The sequence below is a fragment of the Pristiophorus japonicus genome, chromosome 7, assembly GCF_044704955.1.
Source record: "Pristiophorus japonicus isolate sPriJap1 chromosome 7, sPriJap1.hap1, whole genome shotgun sequence".
NCBI lineage: Eukaryota > Metazoa > Chordata > Chondrichthyes > Pristiophoridae > Pristiophorus > Pristiophorus japonicus.
In genome coordinates this window covers 221,024,969-221,051,967 of record NC_091983.1, presented here as the reverse complement: position 1 = coordinate 221,051,967, position 26,999 = coordinate 221,024,969, and the positions used below count along the sequence as shown (strand labels likewise).

The window sequence follows — 26,999 nt, the reverse complement described above, 5'->3', positions numbered from 1 at the left end:
GCAGATCTTAATGTGTTGGGTGACTGGGCTCAAGACTTGGAAATGATGTATAACTTAGATAAGTGCAGTGTTATGCATGTGGGCAGGGCAAATGCTCAACATTCATACACCCTCCAGGGAAAGGAGATAGAAAGAGATTTGGGCATTCTAGTGCATACATCTTTAAAGAAATTTACAGCCAGAAGGAGGCCTTCTCGGCCCATCATATCTGTGCCGGCCAACAAAGAGCTATCCAGTCTAATCCCACTTTCCAGCTCTTGGTCCGTAGCCCTGTAGGTTACGGCATTTTAAGTGCACATCCAAGTATTTTTTAAATGTGGTGAGGGTTTCTGCCTCTACCACTCTTTCAGGCAGAGCTCCAGACCCCTCCCACCCTCTGGGTGAAGAAATTTCACCTCAAATCTCCTCCAAACCTCCCCCAATTACTTTAAATCTATGTCCCCTGGTTGTTGACCCCGCTGCTAAGGGAAACAGGTCCTTCCTATCCTCATAATTTTATACACCTTAATCAGGTCTCCCCTCAACGTCCTCTATTCCAATGAAAACAGACCCAACATCTTCAATCTTTCCTCATTACCCAAAATTCTCCACTCCAGGCAACATTGTTGTAAATCTTCTCTGCAGCCTTTCCAGTGCAATCACATCTTTCCTATAATGTGGTGACCAGAACTGCACACAGTACTCCAGCTGTGGCCTAACCAATGTTTTATACAGTTCAAGCCTAACCTCCTTGCTCTTGTATTCTATGCCTCGACTAACGAAGGCAAGTATTCCATATGCCTTCTTAATCACCTTATCTACCTGGTCTGCTACCTTCAGGGATCTGTGGACCTGCACTCCAAGGGCCCTTTGTTCCACTACATTTTTCAGTGTCGTACCATTTAATGTGTATTCCCTTGCCTTGTTAGACCTCCACAAATGCATTACCTCACACTTCTCCGGATTGAACTCCATTTGCCACTGTCCTGCCCAGTTCATTGATATCATCCTGCAGTCCGCAGCTTTCTTCTTCATTATCAACCACACAGCCGATTTTAGTATCATCTGCAAACTTCTTAATCATACCCCCTATATTCAAGTCCAAGTCATTGATGTATACCACAAAATGCAAGGGACCCAGCACTGAGCCCTGCCGAACCCCACTGGATACAGCCTTCCAGTCACACAAACACCAATTAACCATTACCCTTTGCTTTTTGCCTCTGAGCCAATTTTGGATCCAACTTGCCACTTTGCCCTGGATCCCATGAGCTTTTACTTTCATGGCCAGTCTGCCATGTCGGACCTTATCAAAAGCTTTGCTAAAATCCATATACACTATATCATACACACTGCCCTCATCGACCCTCCTGGTTACCTCCTCAAAAAATTCAATCAAGTTCGTTAGACACGACTTTCCCTTAACAAATCCATGCTGCCTGTCCTTGATTAATCCATGTCTTTCCAAATGAAGATTTATCTTGTCGCTCAGGATTTTTTCCAATAATTTTCTCACCACCGAGGTTAGGTTGACTGGCCTGAAATTACTCGGTCTATCCCTTTCTCCATTTTTAACCAAAGTTATAATGTTAACAATCTTCCAATCCACTGGCTCCACACCTGTAGCCCGAAAGGATTGGAAAATGATAGTCAGAGCCTCTTTCCTCTTTTGCTTCTCTTAACAGCCTGGGATATATTTCATCCGGGCCTGGGGATTTATCCACTTTCAAAGCTGCTAAGCTTCTTAATACTTCCTCTTTCACTATGTTTATCTTGTCTAATATTTCACCCTCCTCCTCCCTCATTGCAGAGTCTGCATCGCCCCTCTCTTTTGTAAAAATAGATGCAAAGTGTCCATTAAGAATCATACCCATGTCTTTTGCCTCCACACACAGATTCCCCTCATGGTCTAACAGGCCCCATTCTTTCTCTAGTTATCCTCATGCTCTTAACGTATTATTCTTTCGTGCTCTCTCTTTGCTTTCCTGATATCTTTTTTAATTGCACCCTGCTTCTTATACTCCTCTGCAGTATTGAATTCTCGGTATCTGTCACAAGGTTCCATTTTTTTCTTTATCTTACCCTGTATGTCCCACATGTACATCCAGGGGCTCTAGATTTGTTAGCCCTGCCCTTTTTTAAAATAAAGTGAACATACTTGCTCTGTATCCTCAGGACCTCCTCCTTGAATGCCTCCCACTGCTCTGACACTGATTTACCATCAAGCAGCCGTTTCCAGTCCACTTCGGCCAAATCCCATCTCAGCTCAGCAAAATTGGCTTTACCCCAATTGAGAACTTTGATTCCAGGTCCTCGTTTGTCCTTTTCCATAACTACCCTAAACCTTAATGAATTATGATTACTACCACCAAAATGCTTTCCCACTGATACCCCTTCCACCTGCCCCTCTTCATTCCCCAAAAACAAGTCCAGAACCAAACCACCCCCTCCCTTGTTGGGCGTGTTACATACTGGCTAAAGAAGTTCTCCTGAATACATTTTAGGAATTCCGCACCCTATGTACCATTCACACTACTTTTTCCCAGTTAATATTAGGGTAGTTGAAATCCCTCACTATTACAGCTCTATAGTTTTTGCACTTCGCAGCAATTTGCCCACATATTTGTTCTTCTAGCTCCCTCTGATTGTTTGGGGGTCTATAGTACACTCCCAGTAGTGTGATTGCATCTTCAATTGAGCCCACCTGGCCTCATTTGATGAGCCCTCTAACATATCATCCCTCTCACAGCTGTAATTAATACTGCAATCCCCCCTCCTTTTTTACCCCCCCCCTCTCTATTCCATCTGAAAACCCTGTAACCAGGAATGTTGAGCTGCCATACCGATCCTTCTTTCAGCTATGTCTCAGTAATGGCTATATTATCGTACTGCCAAGTATCTATCTGTGCTCTCAGCTTTATTCCCTATACTCCTTGCATTGAAGTATATACCATTTAGTGGTGCCAAACTCCTTGGTGTCTATTTTCCTGCCCTTGAGCAATGCAGTGCAGCGATAGCTAGAGCAAATATTGTGTTCGGGTGTATCCATTGGACAATTGAGTACAAGACAAGGCGTACTGTCTTGTCCTTGTACAAGACCGTAGTCAGGCCGCACTTGGAACATGGTGTCCAGTTTTGGTCTCCTCACACGATGGGTGATATTGAGGCTCTGGAAAGGGTGCAGAAGCGAACCACGAAACTAATTCCAAATCTAAACCATGCAGTTTTGGTTTCCATATATACTTGCTTTGGAGGCAATTCAGAGAAGGTGCACTAGGTTGATTCCGGGGATGAGGGGGTTGACTTATGAGGAAAGGTTGAGGAGGTTGGGCGTCGACTCATTGGAATTCAGAAGAATGAGACGTGATCTTATCGAAACATATAAGATTATGAGGGGGCTTGACAAGGTGGATGCAGAGAGGATGTTTCCACTGATAGGGGAGACTAGAACTAGAGGGCACGATCTTAGAATAAGGGGCCGCCCATTTAAAACTGAGATAAGGAGGAATTTCTTCTCTGAGGGTTGTAAATCTGTGGAATTCGCTGCCTCAGAGATTCTTTTCCCAGAGAACAGTAGACCTCTGGAACAAGCTGCCCATTCATGTGGTGGATGCAGACTCACTGAATTTCTTCAAGCAAAAGCTGAATTTGTTTCTGGCTGCGGCTTACAGAAGGTAGGTACTGCAGGGAATTAAAGACCAGAGTAATCTCCTGGACTAGTTTTGATCGTCTAGATGCATCAGAAGGGAATTTCCCAGATTTCCTCCCCCAAAATTGGCCTGGGGTTTTTCATCTGTTTTTTTGCCTCTCCCAGGAGATCACATGGTTTGGGGTGGGGTGAAGTGTATATGTTGTGATACACATGGTATTGCAATTGTGTGGGACAGGCTCAATGCACCAGATGGACTTTACCTGTCCATCATTGTTCGCATGTTAATTTTCCAGCAATAGCATACGCAGATTGGAGTGAGAAGTGGACACCTTATTAAACAGAGGGGAAATAGAGACAAGGTAACTGGTGGGTTTGATCCATCAAAAAAAGCACAGGCATCCTGGACCCAATGGCCTTCTCCTGTTGTTAAAATTCCTTCAGGGACAGTAAATGCTACGCACTAGCATATCACAATTCTCAGAGTTTGTGTATAACTGAAGTGAATGGGACGTGATCACACACTCAGATCCTATAACTGGAATGAATGGAAACCTTGTCCTAGCGGAAAGGGTAAATAGGGAGGTGACAAATGCTTTAAACTAGTAAGATGGAGGGAGGGATCTACAAGAAATAAAACCAGCCTAACTATAAACAACAGGAAAGGAGAGCATAGGAAAGGTTAAGTAAGGGAGGGCATAGATGGCCAGTGAGTAATAGAACAGGAGCAAAAAGATGGTTTAAAATAAGGCTCTTCTATTAAAAATAAGTTAAACTGCCTGTAGAGCAATGCACACAGTATCCTTAATAAAACAGGAGAGCTGGAGGCAATCATGCGTTGTGAGGAACCAGACATAGTAGGGATTACTGAGATATGACTACAGAAAAATTCACACTTGGAATTAAACATTGCAGGGTTTAACATATTTAGAAAAGAGAAAGAAGGAAAAAGGGGAGGTGGAGTAGCTGTATTTATTAGGGATAACATAATGGCAGTAGAAAAAAGAACATACATAAGAACATAAGAAATAGGAGCAGGAGTAGGCCATCTAGTCCCTCGAGCCTGCTCCCATTCAATAAAATCATGGCTGATCTGATCTTGGCCTCAACTCCACTTCCCCGCCCTCTCCCCATAACCCTTATCGTTCAAAAATCTGTCTATCTCCACCTTAAATATATTCAATGACCCAGCCTCCACAGCTCTCTGGGGCAGAGAATTCCACAGATTTACAACCCTCAGAAAAGAAATTCCTCCTCATTTCCAATTAAATGGGTGACCCCTTACTCTGAAACTATGCCCCCTAGTTCTAGATTCCCCCGCGAGGGGAAACATCCTCTCTGCATCTACCGTGTCAAGCCCCCTCAGAATCTTATACAATTCAATAAGATCACCTCTCATTCTTCTAAACTCCAATGAGTATAGGTCCAACCTGCTCAATCTTTCTTCATATGACAACCTCCTCATCTCAGGAATCAACCTCATGAACCTTCTCTGAACTGCCTCCAATGCAAGTATATCCCTCCTTAAAGGAGGAGACCCAAACTGTATGCAGTACTCCAGGTGTGGTCTCACCAATACCCTGTACAGTTGTAGCAGGACTTCCCTACTTTTATACTCCATCCCCTTTGCAATAAAGGCCAATAAGAACAATAAAAGTGACGCAGCTATCAAATACACAGAAAGGGAATCCATGTGATTACAGAAAAAGACAATAAAGCATCAATCACACTATTCGGTGGTCTGTAGATTACCCCTAATAGTGGAAAGAATATGGAGGAAGAAATATGCAAACAATTTAGGGAAATGAGTAAACATAGAATAATACTCACGGGGGATTTCAACTAAGTCAAAATTAATTGGCCAGACAAGGTGGGTAAAGGGGATAAGGGAATGGAGTTCCTACAATGCGTACAGCACTCCATTCTAACCCAATATATAAGAAGCCCGACAAGGGAGGATTCGCTACTGGATCTAGTAATGGGGAATGAACTGGATCTAGTAATGGGGAATGAACCAGTGCAGATAAGAGAAGTAAAAGTAGGGGAACATCTAGGCAAATGACCATAATATAATATACTTTAAAATAATAATTGAGAAGGACATAAGACATAAGAATAACGAAGACTAGGGTAATAGATTGAAGAAAAGCCGATTTTGAGGGGCTGAGAATTGAACTTGGGAAAATAAAATGAACAATATTGGCAAACAAAGATGTAGAACAGCAATGGGAAACATTTAAAATAGTGTTAAACAGAATCGAGGAAAAATATATTCCGCTAAAAGACAAGAACAAGCTAAACACTAATGAGGCACCATTGGCTGAATAAAGACATATGGGAAAAATTGAAGGTAAGGAAAGAGGCATACACAAAGTACATGGACAGCAGGGGAGAGCATGATAAAGGAGAATACGAAGAGATTAGGAAGGCAAAGAGGAACTATGAAATTAAATTATCAAGGATAATAAAACAAAATAGTAAAATATTTTGCAGGCACATAAATAAAAAAAGGAAAGTCGGGATGAGAATAGGGCCACGAAGGGATGGACAGGATAATACCACAGGCAGCGATAGAGAGACGGCAGAAATATTAAATAATTATTTTGCTTCAGTATTTACCAGGGAGATAGAACATGTAGACATGCCATCGGATCATGATATTAGTAATGAGATAACTGCATTTAAAATAAAGAGAGGCAATATATTAAATAAAGTAATCAAACTCAAAGATGATAAAACCCCAGGTCTGGACAGTTACATCCGCACATTTTAAAAGAATCTCGAGAAGAGATAACAGAAGCACTATTATACATATTTAATAATTCGTTAGAAAAAGGTGGAGTGCCAGAGGACTGGCAGCTGCTAACGTAATACTTATTTTTAAGAAGGGAGATAGAACATGTCCAGGGAACTATAGGCCAGTCAGCTTAATATTGGGTAAGAAAAAAAATACTGGAATTTCTACTGAAGGAGAAAATAGAAGAACATTTAGAAATTAAAAATATAATAATAGTCAGCATGAATTTCAAAAGGGAAAGTTTTGCTTGACCAATCATTGAATTTTTTGAAGAGGTAACAGAGTAGACAAGGGTAATGCAGAAGATGTAATTGATCTAGATTTTCAAAAGGCCTTTGATAAGGTATCCCATAATAGACAAGTGATTGTGGTCAGAGCATGTGGAGTCAGGGGACAAGTAGCAGAATGGATAGCGAGCTGGCTTAAAGATAGAAAGCAGAGAGTTGGGGAAAAGGGTAGCTATTCACAGTGGCAGGAGGTGGGTTGTGGTGTTCCACAAGGATCAGTGCTGGGACCATGGTTCACAATTTACATGATGATCCCAGTCTAAATCGTTAAACAAATTTCTAAATTTGCAGATGACACCAAATTGGGGGAGATACTCAATGCTGGGGAGGATTGCCACAAATTACAGGAGCACATTAATAAACTTTCAGAATGGGCATATAATTGGCAAATGAATTTCAACACAGATAAATGTGAAGTATTACATTTTGGTAAGAAAAATAGGGAGATCACGTTACTTAGAAAATACGAATCTAAATGGGGTAGAAGAGCAAAGGGATCTCGGACTACAAATACACAAATCACCAAAAGTAGCAGCACAGGTCAACAAGGCCATAAAAAGCAAACCAAGCACGAGGGTTTATTTCTCGAGGGATAGAATTGAAAAGTAGAGAAGTTATGCAAAACCTGTATCGAACCTTGGTTAGACCACACTTGGAGACTACTGCGTACAGTTCTGGTTGCCATATTATAAGAAGGTGATTGTTGCACCCGCTCCAGTGCCTCCAAGATGAAAAAGGAGATACCAGAAATGCGAGGGTATACCTATCAGGAGAGGATGAACAGGCTGGGTCTCTTTTCTCTTTAAAAAATGGCTGAGGGGTGACCTAATAGAGATTTTTTAAATTGTGAAAGGTTTTGTGAGAGTGGATAGAGAGAAAAAGTTTCCACTTGTGGAGAAGAGCATAACTAGATATAAAATAGTTACCAAGAAATCCAATAGGGAATTCAGATGAAACTTCTTTACCCAAAGAGTGGGGAGTGTGTGGAACTCGCTGCCACAGGGAGTGGTAGGACGTCGCTGGCAAGGCCGGCATTTATTGCCCATCCTTAATTGCCCTGGAGAAGAGGGTGGTGAGCCGCCTTCTTGAACCGCTACAGTCCATGTGGTGAGAGTACTCCCACAGTGCTGTTGGGGTGTTGGTGGGGGGGGGGGAAAAGAGAGTTACAGGATTTTGACCCAGTGACGATGAAGGAACGGCGATATATTTCCAAGTCAGGATGGTGTGAGACTTGGAGGGGAACGTGGAGGTGGTGGTGTTCCCATGCACCTGCTGCACTTGTCCTTCTAAGTGGTAGAGGTTGCGGGTTTGGGAGGTGTTGTCGAAGAAGCCTTTGCGAGTTGCTGCAGTGCATCTTGTAGATGGTCATACTGCAAACACGGTACGTCGGTGGTAGAGGGGGTGAAGGTTTGAGGGGGTGAATGTTTAAGGTGGTGGATGGGGTGCCAAACACGCGGGCTGCTTTGTCCTGGATGGTGTCAAGCTTCATGATTGTTGATGGAGCTGCACTCATTCAGGCAAGTGGAGAGCATTCCATCAAACTCCTGACTTGTGCCTTGTAGATGGTGGAAAGGCTTTGGGGAGTCAGGAGATGAGACACTCGCCACAGAATACCCATTTAAGGGGAAGCTAGATAAGCATATGAGGGGGAAGGGAATAGAGGGTTATGCTATTAGGGTTAGATGAGGAAAGACGGGAGGAGACTCGAGTGGAACATAAACACGGGGATGGACTAGTTGGGCTGAATGGCCTGTTTCTGTACTTTATATCTTATGTAATCCCAGGGATTCCCGACAAATAGTGGCACCACCAAATTTAACTTTGAAATGACTGTTAACCACCCAAAGGAAAACACTGCTATTTATTGCAGAAAACTAATAGCAGTATGCAAAATGTAAAACCTGTTAATCAATGCAGAAAAATACAGAACAAAATTAGAATTTTTGAGACTTTGTGCCTGCAGGATATAGCACCCCGCACCCCAGACAGACAGGAATCTGTTGACCCCACGACACCCAAGATCCCCTTACACACCCTTCATTGTTGAATACCCACGTCTTAAAAAAAGTTTGTCTTCAAAAAATAACTTGATCTTTGACCTTGCCTAGAACAAAACCTGGATTGGGAGGCAATTTAAGTGAAGGAACATAATTTTAATGACATTGATATTTCAATTACCAACGAACTAATGTCTTACCTTGGCTGCAATTTCACTGTCAGATATAATAGAGGAGATAAACTCATTGGTTGGCTGTGCGGGGCAGTCGGAGATTGGACATGTACAATTCTGCACCAGGTTCTGCTCAATTCTCGTCATTAAATACTCTTTCCAGCAGGACTGGGGACACAAAGATCAAGACCACATCAAAATACAACCAGTAACCCAGATCAGAGTGCTCTACTTCAGCCAGGTCCTGCAGTCAGTGCCGAGGAGAGCAACACCAATCCCTGGTGACAGAAGGGCTGCGAAGAACAACTGGATAATGTAGGGTTCTTAATGTCCCAAGAGACAGCTTAGAAGGTGCAAGGCGGCTCATAAAGGTGTAAGAAATATTTAAAAGGACAGAATGCCATTTTAAAACAATACTTTCAGATCCGCCACAGGACTAGGGCAGCTTCAAGCTCAAACACCAAACTGAAGACAGACACCAGGAAGCATAACTTTACACACCTGGAATGTGTTGCCAAGACCAGCGGTGGGGGAGGTGGGGGGGGGGGGGGGGGAAAAGAGAGCAGGGTTTCTGCTCTTGATCACTATCCAGCCACTCCTACTGGAAAATGCATTTGATGGCTGTCAAGTGAGGACAAGGTAGGCTTTACTGTGACCCCCATTTCCCTCGGATAGCTTACTGCCACGCACCATTTTGACTCACAAATGAAGAATGACCACGTGTGTGTGGTACCATTATGCAGCTGTGGAATGGTGACCAAGCGTGAGTCAATGTTGTTGGGAAAGAAGTGGGGAGGGAGGAACACAGAACTGGGGTGTGGGGAGGGAGGAGGCACAGAACTGGGGTGTGGGGAGGGAGGAACACAGAACTGGGGTGTGGGGAGGGAGGAGGCACAGAACTGGGGTGTGGGGAGGGAGGAGGCACAGAACTGGGGTGTGGGGAGGGAGGAGGCACAGAACTGGGGTGTGGGGAGGGAGGAACACAGAACTGGGGTGTGGGGAGGGAGGAACACAGAACTGGGGTGTGGGGAGGGAGGAGGCACAGAACTGGGGTGTGGGGAGGGAGGAGGCACAGAACTGGGGTGTGGGGAGGGAGGAACACAGAACTGGGGTGTGGGGAGGGAGGAACACAGAACTGGGGTGTGGGGAGGGAGGAACACAGAACTGGGGTGTGGGGAGGGAGGAACACAGAACTGGGGTGTGGGGAGGGAGGAGGCACAGAACTGGGGTGTGGGGAGGGAGGAACACAGAACTGGGGTGTGGGGAGGGAGGAACACAGAACTGGGGTGTGGGGAGGGAGGAGGCACAGAACTGGGGTGTGGGGAGGGAGGAGGCACAGAACTGGGGTGTGGGGAGGGAGGAACACAGAACTGAGGTGTGGGGAGGGAGGAGGCACAGAACTGAGGTGTGGGGAGGGAGGAGGCACAGAACTGGGGTGTGGGGAGGGAGGAACACAGAACTGGGGTGTGGGGAGGGAGGAACACAGAACTGGGGTGTGGGGAGGGAGGAACACAGAACTGGGGTGTGGGGAGGGAGGAACACAGAACTGGGGTGTGGGGAGGGAGGAGGCACAGAACTGGGGTGTGGGGAGGGAGGAACACAGAACTGGGGTGTGGGGAGGGAGGAACACAGAACTGGGGTGTGGGGAGGGAGGAGGCACAGAACTGGGGTGTGGGGAGGGAGGAGGCACAGAACTGGGGTGTGGGGAGGGAGGAACACAGAACTGAGGTGTGGGGAGGGAGGAGGCACAGAACTGAGGTGTGGGGAGGGAGGAGGCACAGAACTGGGGTGTGGGGAGGGAGGAACACAGAACTGGGGTGTGGGGAGGGAGGAACACAGAACTGGGGTGCGGGGAGGGAGGAACACAGAACTGGGGTGTGGGGAGGGAGGAACACAGAACTGGGGTGCGGGGAGGGAGGAACACAGAACTGGGGTGTGGGGAGGGAGGAACACAGAACTGGGGTGCGGGGAGGGAGGAGGCACAGAACTGGGGTGCGGGGAGGGAGGAACACAGAACTGGGGTGCGGGGAGGGAGGAGGCACAGAACTGGGGTGCGGGGAGGGAGGAACAGAGAACTGGGGTGCGGGGAGGGAGGAACACAGAACTGGGGTGCGGGGAGGGAGGAACACAGAACTGGGGTGTGGGGAGGGAGGAGGCACAGAACTGGGGTGCAGGGAGGGAGGAACACAGAACTGGGGTGTGGGGAGGGAGGAGGCACAGAACTGGGGTGCAGGGAGGGAGGAACACAGAACTGGGGTGTGGGGAGGGAGGAGGCACAGAACTGGGGTGCAGGGAGGGAGGAACACAGAACTGGGGTGTGGGGAGGGAGGAGGCACAGAACTGGGGTGCAGGGAGGGAGGAACACAGAACTGAGGTGTGGGGAGGGAGGAGGCACAGAACTGGGGTGTGGGGAGGGAGGAACACAGAACTGGGGTGTGGGGAGGGAGGAGGCACAGAACTGGGGTGCAGGGAGGGAGGAACACAGAACTGAGGTGTGGGGAGGGAGGAGGCACAGAACTGGGGTGTGGGGAGGGAGGAACACAGAACTGGGGTGTGGGGAGGGAGGAGGCACAGAACTGGGGTGCAGGGAGGGAGGAACACAGAACTGGGGTGTGGGGAGGGAGGAGGCACAGAACTGGGGTGCAGGGAGGGAGGAACACAGAACTGGGGTGTGGGGAGGGAGGAACACAGAACTGGGGTGTGGGGAGGGAGGAGGCACAGAACTGGGGTGCAGGGAGGGAGGAGGCACAGAACTGGGGTGTGAGGAGGGAGGAGGCACAGAACTGGGGTGCGGGGAGGGAGGAGGCACAGAACTGGGGTGTGGGGAGGGAGGAGGCACAGAACTGGGGTGTGGGGAGGGAGGAGGCACAGAACTGGGGTGTGGGGAGGGAGGAGGCACAGAACTGGGGTGTGGGGAGGGAGGAACACAGAACTGGGGTGTGGGGAGGGAGGAACACAGAACTGGGGTGCGGGGAGGGAGGAACACAGAACTGGGGTGTGGGGAGGGAGGAACACAGAACTGGGGTGTGGGGAGGGAGGAGGCACAGAACTGGGGTGTGGGGAGGGAGGAGGCACAGAACTGGGGTGTGGGGAGGGAGGAACGCAGAACTGGGGTGTGGGGAGGGAGGAACGCAGAACTGGGGTGTGGGGAGGGAGGAACGCAGAACTGGGGTGCGGGGAGGGAGGAACACAGAACTGGGGTGCGGGGAGGGAGGAGGCACAGAACTGGGGTGCGGGGAGGGAGGAGGCACAGAACTGGGGTGCGGGGAGGGAGGAACACAGAACTGGGGTGCGGGGAGGGAGGAACACAGAACTGGGGTGCGGGGAGGGAGGAACACAGAACTGGGGTGTGGGGAGGGAGGAGGCACAGAACTGGGGTGCGGGGAGGGAGGAGGCACAGAACTGGGGTGTGGGGAGGGAGGAACACAGAACTGGGGTGTGGGGAGGGAGGAGGCACAGAACTGGGGTGTGGGGAGGGAGGAGGCACAGAACTGGGGTGTGGGGAGGGAGGAACACAGAACTGGGGTGTGGGGAGGGAGGAGGCACAGAACTGGGGTGCGGGGAGGGAGGAACACAGAACTGGGGTGTGGGGAGGGAGGAACACAGAACTGGGGTGTGGGGAGGGAGGAGGCACAGAACTGGGGTGCGGGGAGGGAGGAGGCACAGAACTGGGATGTGGGGAGGGAGGAACACAGAACTGGGGTGTGGGGAGGGAGGAGGCACAGAACTGGGATGTGGGGAGGGAGGAACACAGAACTGGGGTGTGGGGAGGGAGGAGGCACAGAACTGGGGTGCGGGGAGGGAGGAGGCACAGAACTGGGGTGTGGGGAGGGAGGAACACAGAACTGGGATGTGGGGAGGGAGGAACACAGAACTGGGGTTTGGGGAGGGAGGAACACAGAACTGGGGTGTGGGGAGGGAGGAACACAGAACTGGGATGTGGGGAGGGAGGAACACAGAACTGGGGTGTGGGGAGGGAGGAACACAGAACTGGGGTGCGGGGAGGGAGGAACACAGAACTGGGATGTGGGGAGGGAGGAGGCACAGAACTGGGGTGTGGGGAGGGAGGAACACAGAACTGGGGTGTGGGGAGGGAGGAACACAGAACTGGGGTGTGGGGAGGGAGGAGGCACAGAACTGGGGTGTGGGGAGGGAGGAACACAGAACTGGGGTGTGGGGAGGGAGGAACACAGAACTGGGGTGTGGGGAGGAGGCACAGAACTGGGGTGTTGGGAGGGGGAGAGCCAAGTAAAACACCTAATTCTCATTGTAAATTGGTCTGCATCGCTGATGTGATAAAACAGTTCCAATTGTCTATGAAACATTCTATCAATAGATCGCAGGACTGCAGTTCCAGCCACCTCTTCTCCCTATCCTCACATTGTTTCCTGCCACAATTAACCCTCACACCAGCAAGAAACAGTCTCAAGCTTTTCAATGCATGATCAGCTGTTGGATCTGAACTGGTGGGCAGAGCTCCTACTCTCAGCCACCATGGACAATCCTATTTCTGAACAGCTCATGCACAAGAAGTCTGAATTTTAGTTAAGGCTAGGATTCAAATTCACAACTGTTCGCAGTCCAATATACTAACAAAAGCTGAAATGAGCTCTCATCCTGGCTGAGCTGAAAACATACTGCCCTACACTTTCTTCCTCCGCTTGTGGGGCTTGATACCTTGCTCAATCTTCCCTTCCCTCCAAAATCTATAGGCTTGTAAAACCCAACGGCCGTCACCTGATGACTACCTTACCTTCCCCACTAACTCTTCAATCTGGATGGTGTATTGCACTGTGAAATGTACAAACTCTGCATTGTAGACACAACATCCTGCAATTGACTCACCTTACAGCAGTAGTGCATGCAGCAAAGGGTGGGAGCAGCTTCACTTTCATTAGCAAGTAGGTTTAGGCAAACGGGGCACTGAGTGATGGGGCTGCTGGGCGTTTGTGGGTTCCGGACCTGAAGCCCCGCCACCAACAAGAGGACCTCCCGATCTTCAGCGTATCGCTGCACCAGCAAGTCAACGTTCCACTTGCTGTGCATGAGTAAGTGCTGTGCCACATCGGTGGAGATGCTGAGAGTGTCCGCGACCTGCAGGACAGTCTGGTTCATTAGTTGCTGCACCTCCTCTTGGCTCATGGTCCGCCCCATCGACATGAGCACTGTCTCTAGCACTCCTTCTTCTGAACTCTGTGACCCAGGCTCAAAACCGCCGGCAAAGCTTAAGACAAACCAAAAAAAGAACCAATTTAACCCGATGAGCACTGAGCGATTAGTGCAGATTGAAAACCATCAGCCACACATATTGCAACACCTTAAGCGGAACAGATTTCTAACGCTGGATTTAAAGTGTACGGTGCTGTTGTTGGATGAAATGTTCAGCTGGGGCCCTGTCTGGCTACTCAGGTGGCCATAAAAGAGCACGGCGTTCCCCCAGTGTCCTGGCCAACATTCATCCCTCAACCAGCACCACTAAAACTGATTAACTTGTCATATACCCTCAATGCTGTTTGCGGGGCCTTGTTGTGCACAAGTGACTACATTTTTTAAGCCCATTGGCTGTGAAGCACATTGCGAGATGAAGATGTGAAAGGCGCTCTGTAAATGTAAGTTCAATTATTTGTTCTTTATGGTTTCGAAGGAAAACTGCCAATTTAGGGACAATTGAGAGACTCGGAACTGAATTGAAGCAGCTCACATTTGCTTCCCCTGATGGTTTGAGTTTAAGCAGTTAGTAGCTCAGCCTTACAGCCTTAAAAAGGTACGAGGTTTGATCCAGTTTGTGCGGTGTTCGGCGATCTCAGTCAGGACAGCAGCAGAGGTGCTTTAATTGGGCTCAATTGTGGAAAATGCTGGTGTACGGACATGGGGCGAGTCCAGGAACAGCTTCATCTTCAAAAAAACTTGCAAAAGATATCAAAGCCAACAGCAACACTTTTATAAACATATCGAGAGAAAGAGTGATGAAAGAGAGGGAAGATAGATTATGAAAGTAAACTAGCACAAAATATAAAAACAGATAGTAATAGTTTCTACAGGTACATAAAAAGGAAAAAAAAGAGTGGCTAAAGTAAATGTTGGTCTCCTAGAGGATGAGACTGGGGAATTAATAATGGGGAACAGGGAAATGGCAGAGACGCTGAACAAATATCTGTATTGGTCTTCACGGTAGAAGACACGAAAACCATCCCAATAGTAGATAATCAAGGGGCTATAGGGAGAGAGCATACAATCACTATCACTAATGAAGTAGTACTCGGTAAAATGCTGGGACTAAAGGTGGACAAGTTCCCTGGACCTGATGCCTTACATCCTAGGGTCTTAAAAGAAGTGGCTGGAGAGATAGTGGATGCATTGATTGTAATCTACCAAAATTCCCTGGATTCTGGGGCGGTCCCAGGGGATTGGAAAACCGCAAATGTAACGCCCCTATTTAAAAAAGGAGGCAGACAAAAAGCAGGAAACTATAGACCAGTTAGCCTAACATCTGTCGTTGGGAAAATGCTAGAGTTAATTATTAAGGAAGCAGTAGCGGGACATTTGGAAAAACATAATTCAGTCAAGCAGAGTCAGCATGGTTTTATGAAAGGGAAATCAAGTTTGACAAATTTGTCGGAGCTCTTTGAGGATGTAACGAGCAGGGTGGATAAGGGGGAACCAGTGGCGGTGGTGTATTTGGATTTCCAGAAGGCATTCGATAAGGTGCCACATAACAGGTTACTGCACAAGATAAAAGCTCACAGGGTTGGGGGTAATATATATCAGCATGGATAGAGGATTGGCTAACTAACAGAAAACTGAGTCTGGATGAATGGGTCATTTTCCGGTTGGCAAACAGTAACTAGTGGGGTGCCACAGGGATCAGTGCTGGGGCCTCAACTATTTACAATCTGTATTAATGACTTGGATGAAGGGACCGATGTAATGTAGTCAAGTTTGCTGATGATACAAAGATGGGTAAAAAAGCAAATTGTGAGGAGGACACAAAAAACCTGCAGAGATATATAGACAGGCTAAGTAAGTGGGCAAAAATTTGGCAGATGGGAGTATAATGTGGGAAAATGTGAGGTTATCCACTTTGGCAGAAAAAATAGAAAAGCAAATTATAATTTAAATGGTGAAAAATTGCAAGTGCTGCAGTACAAAGGGACCTGGGGGTCCTTGTGCATGAAACACAAAAAGTTAGTATGCAGGTACAGCAAGTAATCAGGAAGGCAAATGGAATGTTGGCTTTTATTGCAAAGGGGATAGAGAATAAAAGCAGGGAAGTCCTGCTACAACTGTACAGGGTATTGGTGAGGCCACACCTGGAGTACTGTATACAGTTTTGGTCTCCGTATTTAAGGAAGGATAGACTTGCATTGGAGGCTGTTCAGAGAAGGTTCACAAGGTTGATTCCAGAGATGAGGGGGTTGACTTATGAAGATAGGTTGAGATATACACATTGGAGTTCAGAGGAATGAGAGGTGATCTTATTGAAACATATAAGATAATGAGGGGGCTCGACAAGGTGAATGCAGAGAGGCTATTTCCACTCATAGGGGAATCTAAAACTCGGGGACATCGTCTCAGAACAACTGAGATGAGGAGGAATTTCTTCTCTGAGGGTTGTAAATTTATGGAATTCTCTGCCCCAGAGAGCTGTGGAGGCTGGGCCATTGAACATGTTTAAGGTGGAGATAGACAGACTGACTATTGAGCAATAAGGGAGTAAAGGGTTATGGAGAGCAAAGGGTTATGGGGAGCGGGCAGGGAAGTGGAGTTGAGTCCATGATCAGATCCGCCATTATCTTAATGAATGGCGGAACAGGCTCGAGGGGCCAAATGGCCTACTCCTGCTCCTATTTCTTATGTTCTTAAGGGACTGTGGACCCATTAGAGACAGAGGCAAACAAGACTCTAATAGACAATAATGAAATGGCAGACGTGTTCAGAGTATTTTGTATCTGTTTAGACAGTGGAACAAGAGAACAAAATATGAGCAGCAGTGTTCTCTTTAAGCTGCGCAGCCAGCACTCTGGAGGGCCTATGCAACTGGCTCACCGGCTTTTAAATGGAAAAACTGCGCATCCGGGAAATTTTGAATGGGCAGCACAGCCCAAAATAAATTAGAGGGAACACTGATTAGTGGTGCAAGGGAACCTAAAAATAAGTCATGGGGAAGAACTTAGTGAATTTAATACAAGTTTGTTTTATAGTAATGGAGAAAATAATAGGACTTAAGATAGACAAATCTCTTAAGACAGGTTTCCACCCCAGAATATTAAAAGAAATAGGTAAGGAATCATCATTTTTCAAAGTTCTCTAGATTCAGGAGTTGTGCCCTTGGACTGATAAGTTGCAAATGTCACTCCATTATTTAAAGGGAGAAACCAGGTTACTACAAACCTGTCAGTTGTGTAGACGTAACTGGAATCTTTCAACAGAGACAGAGTGACTTCGGCAAGTATCAGCTGATCAGATTCATTGTGGATTTGTGAAGGGTGGGTCATGTCTGGCTGATCTAGTTACATTTTGAGGTCACTAGCAAGGTGGATAGGGGAGTGTCTATTGACGTTGTCTATATGGACTTCCAAAACACATTTGATAAAGTTCTGCACAAGAGATTGGCAACAAAAACGAAAGTGCACGGAATTGGAGGTTTCCACCCTAGAGTATTAAAAGAAATAGGTAAGGAGTCATCATTTTTCCTTGTGGTTGGTAATTGGTTGGAATGTAGGAGACAGCGAGTAGAAGAGAGTTTGCTCTCTCATTGGCAGGATGTGACGAGCAGTGTTCCTCAGCGATCTGTACTGGTGCTTCAGCTTTTCACCATATATATTAATGACTGAGAGAAGAGAGAGTTGTATATCCAAGTTTGCAGATGACTAAGTTAGGAAGGGTTAGGGTTAGGGTTGTACAGATGATTGCAGGAGGCTACAATGGGACATAGACAAACTAAGTGAGTGGGAAAAATTAAGGCAAATGGAGTTCAATATTGGGGAATTGTGAGGTCATCCAAGATGATCAATGAAAGACAACTCAATGGTTTCTTAATGGTGAGAGACAAGGAACTGTTTAGGAGTAAAGGGATTTGGGTATCCAGTGTACCCTTTATCTCAAAAGGGTTGGCGTATAAAAGTGATTCAATTATACAGAGCCTTGGTCAGACCCAATCTGGAGGATTACATTCAGCTTTGGGCATCACACCCCAGGAAATATATATTGGCCTTGTAGTGGGTACGGTGCAGAATCAGCAGATTGATACCAGGGATTAACTGGTTAAATTATGAGGACAGGTTACATGAACTTGCATTGTATTCCCTTGAATTTAGAAGGTTGAGGGGGTGATCTAATCAAGGTCTTGAAAATGATAAAGAAGTTCAATAGGATAGATTCAGAAAAAAATATTTCCTCTGGCAGGCGAATCCAGAACAAGGGGAGATCATTTAAAATGAGAGCGAGGTCATTAATGAGTATAATCAGGAAGCACTTTCTTAGACGGTGTAATTGTGGAACTCATTCTCCCTAGTGGGAGTTGTTTATAGGCCCCCAAACAGTAGTGATATTGTAGGGTACAGTATAAATCAGGAAATTGGAGGTGCATGTAACAACGGTAATACAATTAATAACGGTGACTTTAATCTACATATATAGACTGGGCAAAACAAATTTACGGTAATAGTGTGGAGGACGAATTCATGGAATGTATACAAGATGAATTTTCTAGATCAGTATGTTGAGGAACCAACGAGGAGCACATGCTATTTTAGATCTAGTATTGTGCAATGAGAAAGGATTAATTAATAGCTTTGTAGTAAAGGGGCCTTTAGGGAAGAGTGATCATAATGATAGAATTTTACATTAAGTTTGAAAGTGATTGTTAAATCCGAAACTAGGGTCTTAAATTTAAATAAAGGAAACTAAGTAGGTATGAGGGGAGAGTTGGCGAAGGTAGATTGTGAAACTACATTAAAACAGCAATGGCTAGCATTTAAAGAATTAATACATAATTTACAACACATATACATTCCTTTAAGACACGAAAACCCCACAGGAAATGTGGTCCAACCGTGGCTAAAAAAAGTTGTTAAAGATAGTATTAGATCAAAGGAAGAGGCTTATAATGTTGTCAAAAATAGCAGTAAGCCTGAGGATTGGGAGGATTTTAGAATTCAGCAAAGGAGGACCAAGAAATTGATAAAGAAAAAGGGAAAATAGAATTTGAGTAAATTAGCGAGAGACATAAAAACAGATTGCAAAAGCTTCTATAGGTATGTAAAAAGGAAAAGGTAAGCGAAAGTATAGGTCCCTTACAGGCTGAGACGGGAGAAATTATAATGGGGAATAAGGAAATGGCAGGGAAATTAAACAAATACTTGTGTCTGTCTTCACAGAAGACAAAAAAACCTCCCGGAAATAATGGAGAACCAAGGATCTAGCGAGAATGAGGAACTGAAAGAAATTAGTCTTCGTTAAAAAAAAAATAGTACTGGAGAAATTAATGGGACTGAATGCCGATAATTCCCTTGGACCTGATGGCCTACATCCTAGGGTTTTAAAAGAGGTTGCTATAGAGATAGTGGATGTATTGGTTGATATCTTCCAAAATTCCATAGATTCTAGAATGGTTCCCATGGATTGGAAGGTAGCTAATGTAACCCCACTATTTAAGAAAGGAGAGAGAAAACGGGAAACTACAGACCAGTTTAGCCTGACATCAGTAGTAGGAAAAATGCTAGAAACTGTTATTAATAATAATAGGATCGGGCAGAGTCAACATGGATTTATGTTTGACAAATCTGTTAGGAGATTTTTGAGGTTGTAACTAGCAGAAGTGATTGGGGGGGGGGGGGGGGGGAGGCAATGGATTTTCAGAAAGCATTTGATAAGATGCCACACAAGAGATTGTTGAACAAAATGAGGGCTCATGGGATTGGGGGCAATATACTAGCTTGGATTGAGGATTGATTAACGGACAAAAAGCAGAAAGTAGGAATAAACGGGTCATGTTCGGGTTGGCAGGCTGTAACTAGTGGGGTGCCGCAAGGATCGGTTTTGGGCCCCAGCTATTCACAATCTGTATCAATGATTTGGATGAGGGGACCAAATGAAATATATCCAAGTTTGCTGATGGATACAAAGCTTGGTGGGAATGTAAGTTGTGAGGAGGTTAAAAGAGACTTCAAGGTGATATAGACAGGCTAAGTGAGTGGGCAAGAACATGGCAAATGGAATATAATGTGGAGAAATGTGAAGTTATCCACTTTGGTAAGAAAAATAGAAAAGCAGAGTATTTTTTAAATGGTGACAGATTGGGAAATGTTAGTGTTCAGAGGGACCTGGGTGTCCTTGTACACGAATCACTGAATGTTAACATGCAGGTATAGCAAGCAATTGAGAAAGCAAATGGTATGTTGAACTTTAGTACAAGAGGATTTGAGTATAAGTGTAAAGATGTCTTACTGCAATTATATTGGGCTCCGGAGAGACCGCACCTGGAGCAGTGTGTACAGTTTTGGTCTCCTTACCTAAGGAAGGATATACTTGCCATTGAGGGAGTGAACAAAGGTGCACCAGACTGATTCCTGGGATGGGGGGATTGTCCCATGAGAGATTGAGTAGACTAGGCCTATATTCTCTCGAGTTTAGATGAGAGGTGATCTCATTGAAACATACAACATTCTTACAGGGCTTGACCGGGTAAATGCAGGGAGGATGTTTCCCCTGGCTGAGGAGTCTAGAACCAGGGGTCACCGTCTCAGAATAAGGGTTTCGGCCATTTAGGACTGAGATGAGGAGAAACCTCTTCACTCAGAGGGTGGTGAATCTTTGGAATTCTCTGCCCCAGAGGGCTGTGGAGGCTCAGTCGTTGAGTATATTCAAGACAGAGATTGATCGATTTTTGGATATTGCGGGAATCGAGGGATATGGGGATAGTGCAGGAAAGTGGATTCAGCCATGATCTCATTGAAAGGTGGAGCAGGTTCGAGGGGCCCAATGGCCTACTCCTGCTCCTAATTCTTATGTTCATGATTGCAGTGTCAATTAAAATTTTCAGGACCGTGTTTGATCATTTTTTGCTAGGTAAGGGAATCAAGGGATATGGAGCAAAGACAGGTAAATGGAGCTGAAGTATAGACTAGCCATGATCTAATTGAATAGCGAACAGTCTTGAGGGGAAGAATGGATTACTAATGTTCCAATGGTTCCCCCAAGATGAAAAATAGCCCATCAACCCTTGATTATTGTAACTCACCTGAAGAATGGTCACTTGGATGACCTGTAGAATTATACCCAACCAGAAGGGAGAAAATTGTCAAAGAAACAACTTGCCCGAGCTCATTTCACATGGTTCCAGGATGGAGAGCCGGCCTGGGCTTGCTCTGAAGCCATGTCCTGAGTTGAAAGGCCAATGTCCGCCCTACTATACCACCCCATCTCTCCTCCCAAACCCCACAAGAGCATTTGAAACCACTTCACTTTTGGTTAAGTGTGATAGGATCTTTGAGGATGAGATATGTTGGCAAGGGACTTCATATACCATCTGCCACAGACACTACCAAAATAAAACAACAAAAGAGAGGGCAATTAGATGATCAAAAATTTGTAAAGAACATTTTATTACAACATTGTTGAAATGAAACAATCTAATCCCAGACGCTGGTACAAACATCTGTTACTGCCTCAATGCAGGAGACACGAGCTGACAAATGGAGCTGTTTTGGCGATCAGGTCCAATAAAGCAGTTACATCGTTCCTGTTGTAATGCACTGTTTGGTTGGCTCTCGAATACCATGAATCCAATCTGGATAAATGCAAATTTTCCGAGATCCAATTTTTCTCCTAACGATTCTGCGCGACTCTCTGCCAGGCCCAACCAATTGCATGCAGCAGGACTCCAACTCTGTGTGCTACGCATAGGCTGCAATTAATGGTTACATCTGCAAAAACTAATGACCCGAGAGCTGCAGAAGCAACAGAGATTATTGTACACATTATCAATTGTTTTTCTCCATATATAAAACTGGACCCTGGAAAGCAGACTGTCCCAATGGCTCTGCTGAGTTTACTCAGCGGGTAGCCGAGTCACCTTGTCTGTGCAGAGTTTCCTGATCTCAGCTAGCACAATAGTGAGGGGGACACGTTTAGCCTCGGCAACCCTGGGTTATGGAAGTGAGCGACAGGAAAATACCCAGAGTTCTCACTCATGCTGGGACAAATGGCCACTTGCTCAAGGTACCAGAGAGCTGCAGGTGGCTGTCAGAGATAGCACCTTCAGGAGAGGAGAAATGGGAAACCTTTCAACCCCCATTTTGCACAGGTAGCATTTGTGCTTTGGGCTGTTAGTTGGAGATAGACTGTTCTGTTCTATTCTATTCTATTCTCCCTTTTACTGAAGGATGTCTACCTTGATGGAAGACAGTCCAGTTAAAAATACTGGAAACTTTTATAGTTGACAGCAACTGGCCAGTCAGTCCAAAAGTAGAAGATATGCATCTCAATTAAGAAAGTAAAAAGTTGGGGAGTGTCCGCCCCTAACCCACAAAATGCAAAAGTTAAAGCAGGGACTCTCTTACTTTAGATCTGTTATAGCCACAGGCTAAAGGTGAAATCTGGTGGGAAAAGCAAGCAGTCAAAGTCAGTCGCACAAATGAAGTTAATCGATACATGGAGGTAGACGGCTGGTGTTTGGCGTTACCTAAATACTGATAGATTCTCTTTGCCGTTGCTGTTTGACCCCGTGTCTTTTGACCCAAGTTTTCGGAATATTATGTGCGCTTGTCCCTTCCGTGGAGTCGTTGGGTCCTCAAGCACGTACTCCAGAATGTGTGGGTTGTCCTCGTTGCGCCTGATGTAACCCTTGTTGATAAGGTGCATGATACAGGACAGAACATCCATATTGCTGCAGTTAAAGTGAAGGAACTTATGTGCTAAACTCGACTCCTGGTTCTGACACTTGTCAATCACCTGCAAATGGTTCAGTGACACAACATAAGAAACAGTTCTTCAAAATGACAGTGCAATCTGCAACTCTACTCAGATACCCAAAGAGCCTATTTGTTCTGAAGGAACAACTGTGTCAATTAATCTGGACATGCACTTAGTAGCTCAGTAACTAGAGTCTCGAGTGTTTAACAAGATTTAGCTCGCAAGTCGAGCTCCCTGGATAGCTCAGTTGGTAAGTGAAAATCCCAGTGTGGCACGAAGCCATATGGGTCAGAAAGGTTCCAGATTAAATCTCGCGTCTCTACTGAGTGAACTGCGATCAAACAGGCCAACAATTGGAGCCCCAAAAGTGGCCTCTGTGCCCTTGGTTTGGAATTTGGGGGAAATTTGCCAGAGTTCCCACTCTGGTCAGAAAGTGTATATTTTGGACAGGCTGAGATACTTTGCAGATACTCACTAGGGCAAAAACAATGAGTTGCTACCTGAAGGAGATGTCCAAGAACAGTTGTACGTAGGAGACTCAAACATCCAGTCATTGATGGACGTGTACACTTGAGGGAAGCTGAGAGAACCGAGCTGTCCCACACCGGCCAATGTCTGGAGTCCAGGTGGACAACCTGTGTCCAGACTTTCACTGCTGCCACTCCAACTGGATGCTGCGCGATGCCAAGCGGCACTCACATGTCTTGTAGCACAACTGACATTGGGATGGGAGAATGTTAAGAGGTCACGGGCTGAAACCTGTGTCCCCAAGCACAATCCAACAAGCTGCAGCACACTCCACACTTTACTTAAAGTTGTACAGACCATCAACAGCAGTAATATACAGACAGTGTATCCCATTAATCATTACAGTGCATTTGTTAACCACCATGTTCTCATGAACTCAAGTATAGCTGATGTTCCCCACTGACTCATTTTTCAGTGCCCTATTAAGTTGAACACACCAGGAAAGTCTCAGGTTCGATTCCCTGGTTTTCGAATTTGCTGATTTTAGCTGGAGTAGCACTGGGGGGCTTCTGCAACACCCTTGGCTCCCTGGACTATTAAAGGAGGGGAAGTGATAAGTCTGGGGAGGAGGTTCCTACTGTTGCTTACTATCCTCTGATAAAGAGGACAGGCTGATCCACAGCAGTAATGCCCACAAGTTAATGTTTTTATTCATTCCCAGGATGTGGGAGTCACTGGCAAGGCCAGCATTTATTGCCCATCCCAAGTTTTCCCTGAGAAAGTGGTTGTGGGCATTCTTCTTTGTAGTGGCTTGCTCGGTCACTTCAGAGGGCAGCAGTCAAGTGTCCACTGGTGTAGGACTGGTCACATATCGGCCAGATTGGGGAAGGGCGACCAGTTCCCTTCCCCAAAGGACATTAGTGAACCAGTTAAGATGTTTTAACAATCCAACAGCTGCATGCACACTTTTACTGATGCACGCTTTTTATTTCCAGATTTCTAAACTGAATTAAATTTCACAAACCGTCAGAGAGATTTAAACTAGCATTCTATGAATTATTAGTTCCGGCCTCTGGATTAGTGATCCAGTAACATAACCACTACATTACAGTGTCCTCAATAGTTGCCAATATTCAGAGTTTGGTTCACACATGAAGAATGGCCACTTAGGTGAGATAGTGAAGGGCATTCAAGCACCTGTGAACCAGACCTGAGGAAGTCAACACTTCCAGGAGAGTGGGGGGAAAGAGGGACAAGGGAAAAAATATTGATGGGGGCGGGCGGTGAATAATGGCTACTGGGGCTGATCTAAAGGCTTAATATGATGGTTATAAACCACCTTTTATACATCAAGGTAACATCCCGCCCTCTATGATTGCAATCTGATGGTCAGTCGCAGGTTAATTACCTTGAAGATGAGATTATCGATGTGAAGCTCCTTCTCCAATTTCATGATCTGTACGATCATGCAATAGATAACGTTCCTCTTGCGTTCCAATGTGCTCGCAGCACCTTCATCCACATTTAAATAGGTTTGTTTTGGCAGCAGCGAGCAGTACTGGTTATTCACCGATCCTCTAGTCAACACCTTTTCATTCAGCCTCAGGATCCCTACGGGAAGGCAGAAGTGGTGAACGAGAAGCACAACTGGGGCAACATATTCACCAGCTCAGACAATGGAAGGAATACAATGCAAAATGCCTGCTAACAGAACGGGTCTGAAATGAACTCCACATCAGAGTGAGAATGCCGAAAAACCTCTAGAACCTAATGTAGAACCAGCCTTTATCCCTGGAATATGGGTTTAAATGTAGGCCACTGAAAGGAGGGGCGTTTCAATTCAATCCGGGAGACTCTAAAACCGGATAATTTCAGCCCAGCTCCTGCTAAGCATCATAAACCTGGCCTTGTACAGGGCCTTGGTGAGGCCACACCTGGAATATTGTGTACAGTTTTGGTCTCCTAATCTGAGGGAGGACATTCTTGCTAGTGAGGGATGCAGCAAAGGATCACCAGACTGATTCCCGGGATGACAGGACTGACATATGAAGAAAGATTGGATCAACTGGGCCTGTATTCACTGGAATTTAGATGAATGAGAGGGGATCTTATAGAAACATATAAAATTCTGACAGGGTTGGACAGGTTAGATGCAGGAAGAATGTTCCCGATGTTGGGGAAGTCCAGAACCAGGGATCACAGTCTAAGGATAAGGGGTAAGCCATTTAGGACCGAGATGAGGAGAAACTTCTTCACTCAGAATTGTGAACCTGTGGAATTCTCGACCACAGAAAGTTGTTGAGGCCAGTTCGTTAGAAGGGAGTTAGATATGGCCCTTACGGCTAAAGGGATCAAGGGGTATGGAGAGAAAGCAAGAGTGGGGTACTGAAGTTGCATGATCAGCCATGATCATATTGAATGGTGGTGCAGGCTCGAATGGCCTACTCCTGCACCTATTTTCTATGTTTCTATCAGCTGGCACGAATTAGCATTTACAGGAGCTTTAACATGCACCCAACCCATATTACATATAGCCCAAGTGTAAAATGGTTACATTCCCAGTACTGATATCCATCTCCTTACTAAACACAAAACAATAATTAAAACACGTTTCTGATAGCAGGTTTCGGCCCAGGAGAGAGTAAGTGAGGCTTGAGTGAGGTCATTTTAAGTAAATGTTGCAATTCCTTTTTTTTGGAAAAAAAACACATCACTATGAGCACTGTTAGTCCTGGGAAAAGGAATATTTTTCATTCTGGTCTCCTAGTGACAGCATCAAATACTCCCAGGCCAAGTACAATACAGAATAAAAGCTTTACTGCTATTTGGCCTCAACCCCAACTGACATTTTTCCCTTTCCCACATGAAACGTCCTGTGAAGCTGCCACCTTAGTGTAAAATTAGAGACGGCTGTGTACTGTGCACACATGACCAGGGTCACAACTTCCCAAAATAAGCTTGCACATCACTCTCAGTGCCAACTGATTTAGATCAGGCTGGATTTGAAACAAGATTCGAGGAGTAAGAAGCCAGTGTTTGATGCACTTGCACTGCCCAGCAGTCTGATACCACATCGCTACACACAGAGATTCGTGTGGTGATTTGACATCACCAGATGCTTGCTCAGAGCTGTATTGCTGAATTAAAGACTGGGTGAGTAAATTCCTTGGCACAACAGTTAATCACTCCACTCTACTTTAACATCCCACTGTGATTCCACGTAAATTCCACTAATCTTTTCCTGAACTCTGAACAGTCAGTTTCTTGGAGGAGAAACATAATGCAGGGTTTTCAGACCGGATAGAGAGGGGGGGGGTGGGGGGGAGGAAAGGAGAGGGGGGTGTCACAGTATTGATCAAAGAAACAATTACAGCTGAGAAGAGTCGTCATCAAACGAGGCCATATGGGTTGAATTAAAGAACAAAACTGGGAGTGTACTATAGACCCCCAAGCAATCAGAGGGAGATAGAAGAACAAATATGTGGGCAAATTGCTGCGAAGTGCAAAAACTATAGAGCTGTAATAGTGAGGGATTTCAACTACCTTAATATTAACTGGGAAAAAGTAGTGTGAATGGTACATAGGGTGCGGAATTCCTAAAATGCATTCAGGAGAACTTCTTTAGCCAGTATGTAACAAGCCCAGCAAAGGAGGAGGCAGTTCTGGACTTGGTTTTGGGGAATGAAGAGGGGCAGGTGGAAGGGTTATCAGTGGGAGAGCATTTTGGTGGTAGTG

At 45.8% G+C, this 26,999-nt stretch overlaps 1 protein-coding gene across 4 annotated transcripts in view; it reads right to left on the bottom strand.

The window, feature by feature from the left end:
• The window catches only part of LOC139267472 (cullin-9), a 293,931-nt gene that overhangs the window by 62,500 nt on the left and 204,432 nt on the right, over positions 1–26,999 (bottom strand). For all 4 annotated transcript variants that reach the window (XR_011593911.1, XM_070885833.1, XM_070885834.1 and 1 more), the window contains exons 28-31: positions 24,673–24,875; positions 22,567–22,835; positions 13,728–14,106; positions 8,910–9,050 (exon numbers count right to left, since the gene is read on the bottom strand). Coding sequence is in view for 3 of the 4 variants with exons in the window: in XM_070885833.1 (XP_070741934.1) it covers positions 8,910–9,050; positions 13,728–14,106; positions 22,567–22,835; positions 24,673–24,875 (992 nt within the window). In the remaining variant the exon portion in view is untranslated. The remainder of the gene's footprint in view (positions 1–8,909; positions 9,051–13,727; positions 14,107–22,566; positions 22,836–24,672; positions 24,876–26,999) is intronic.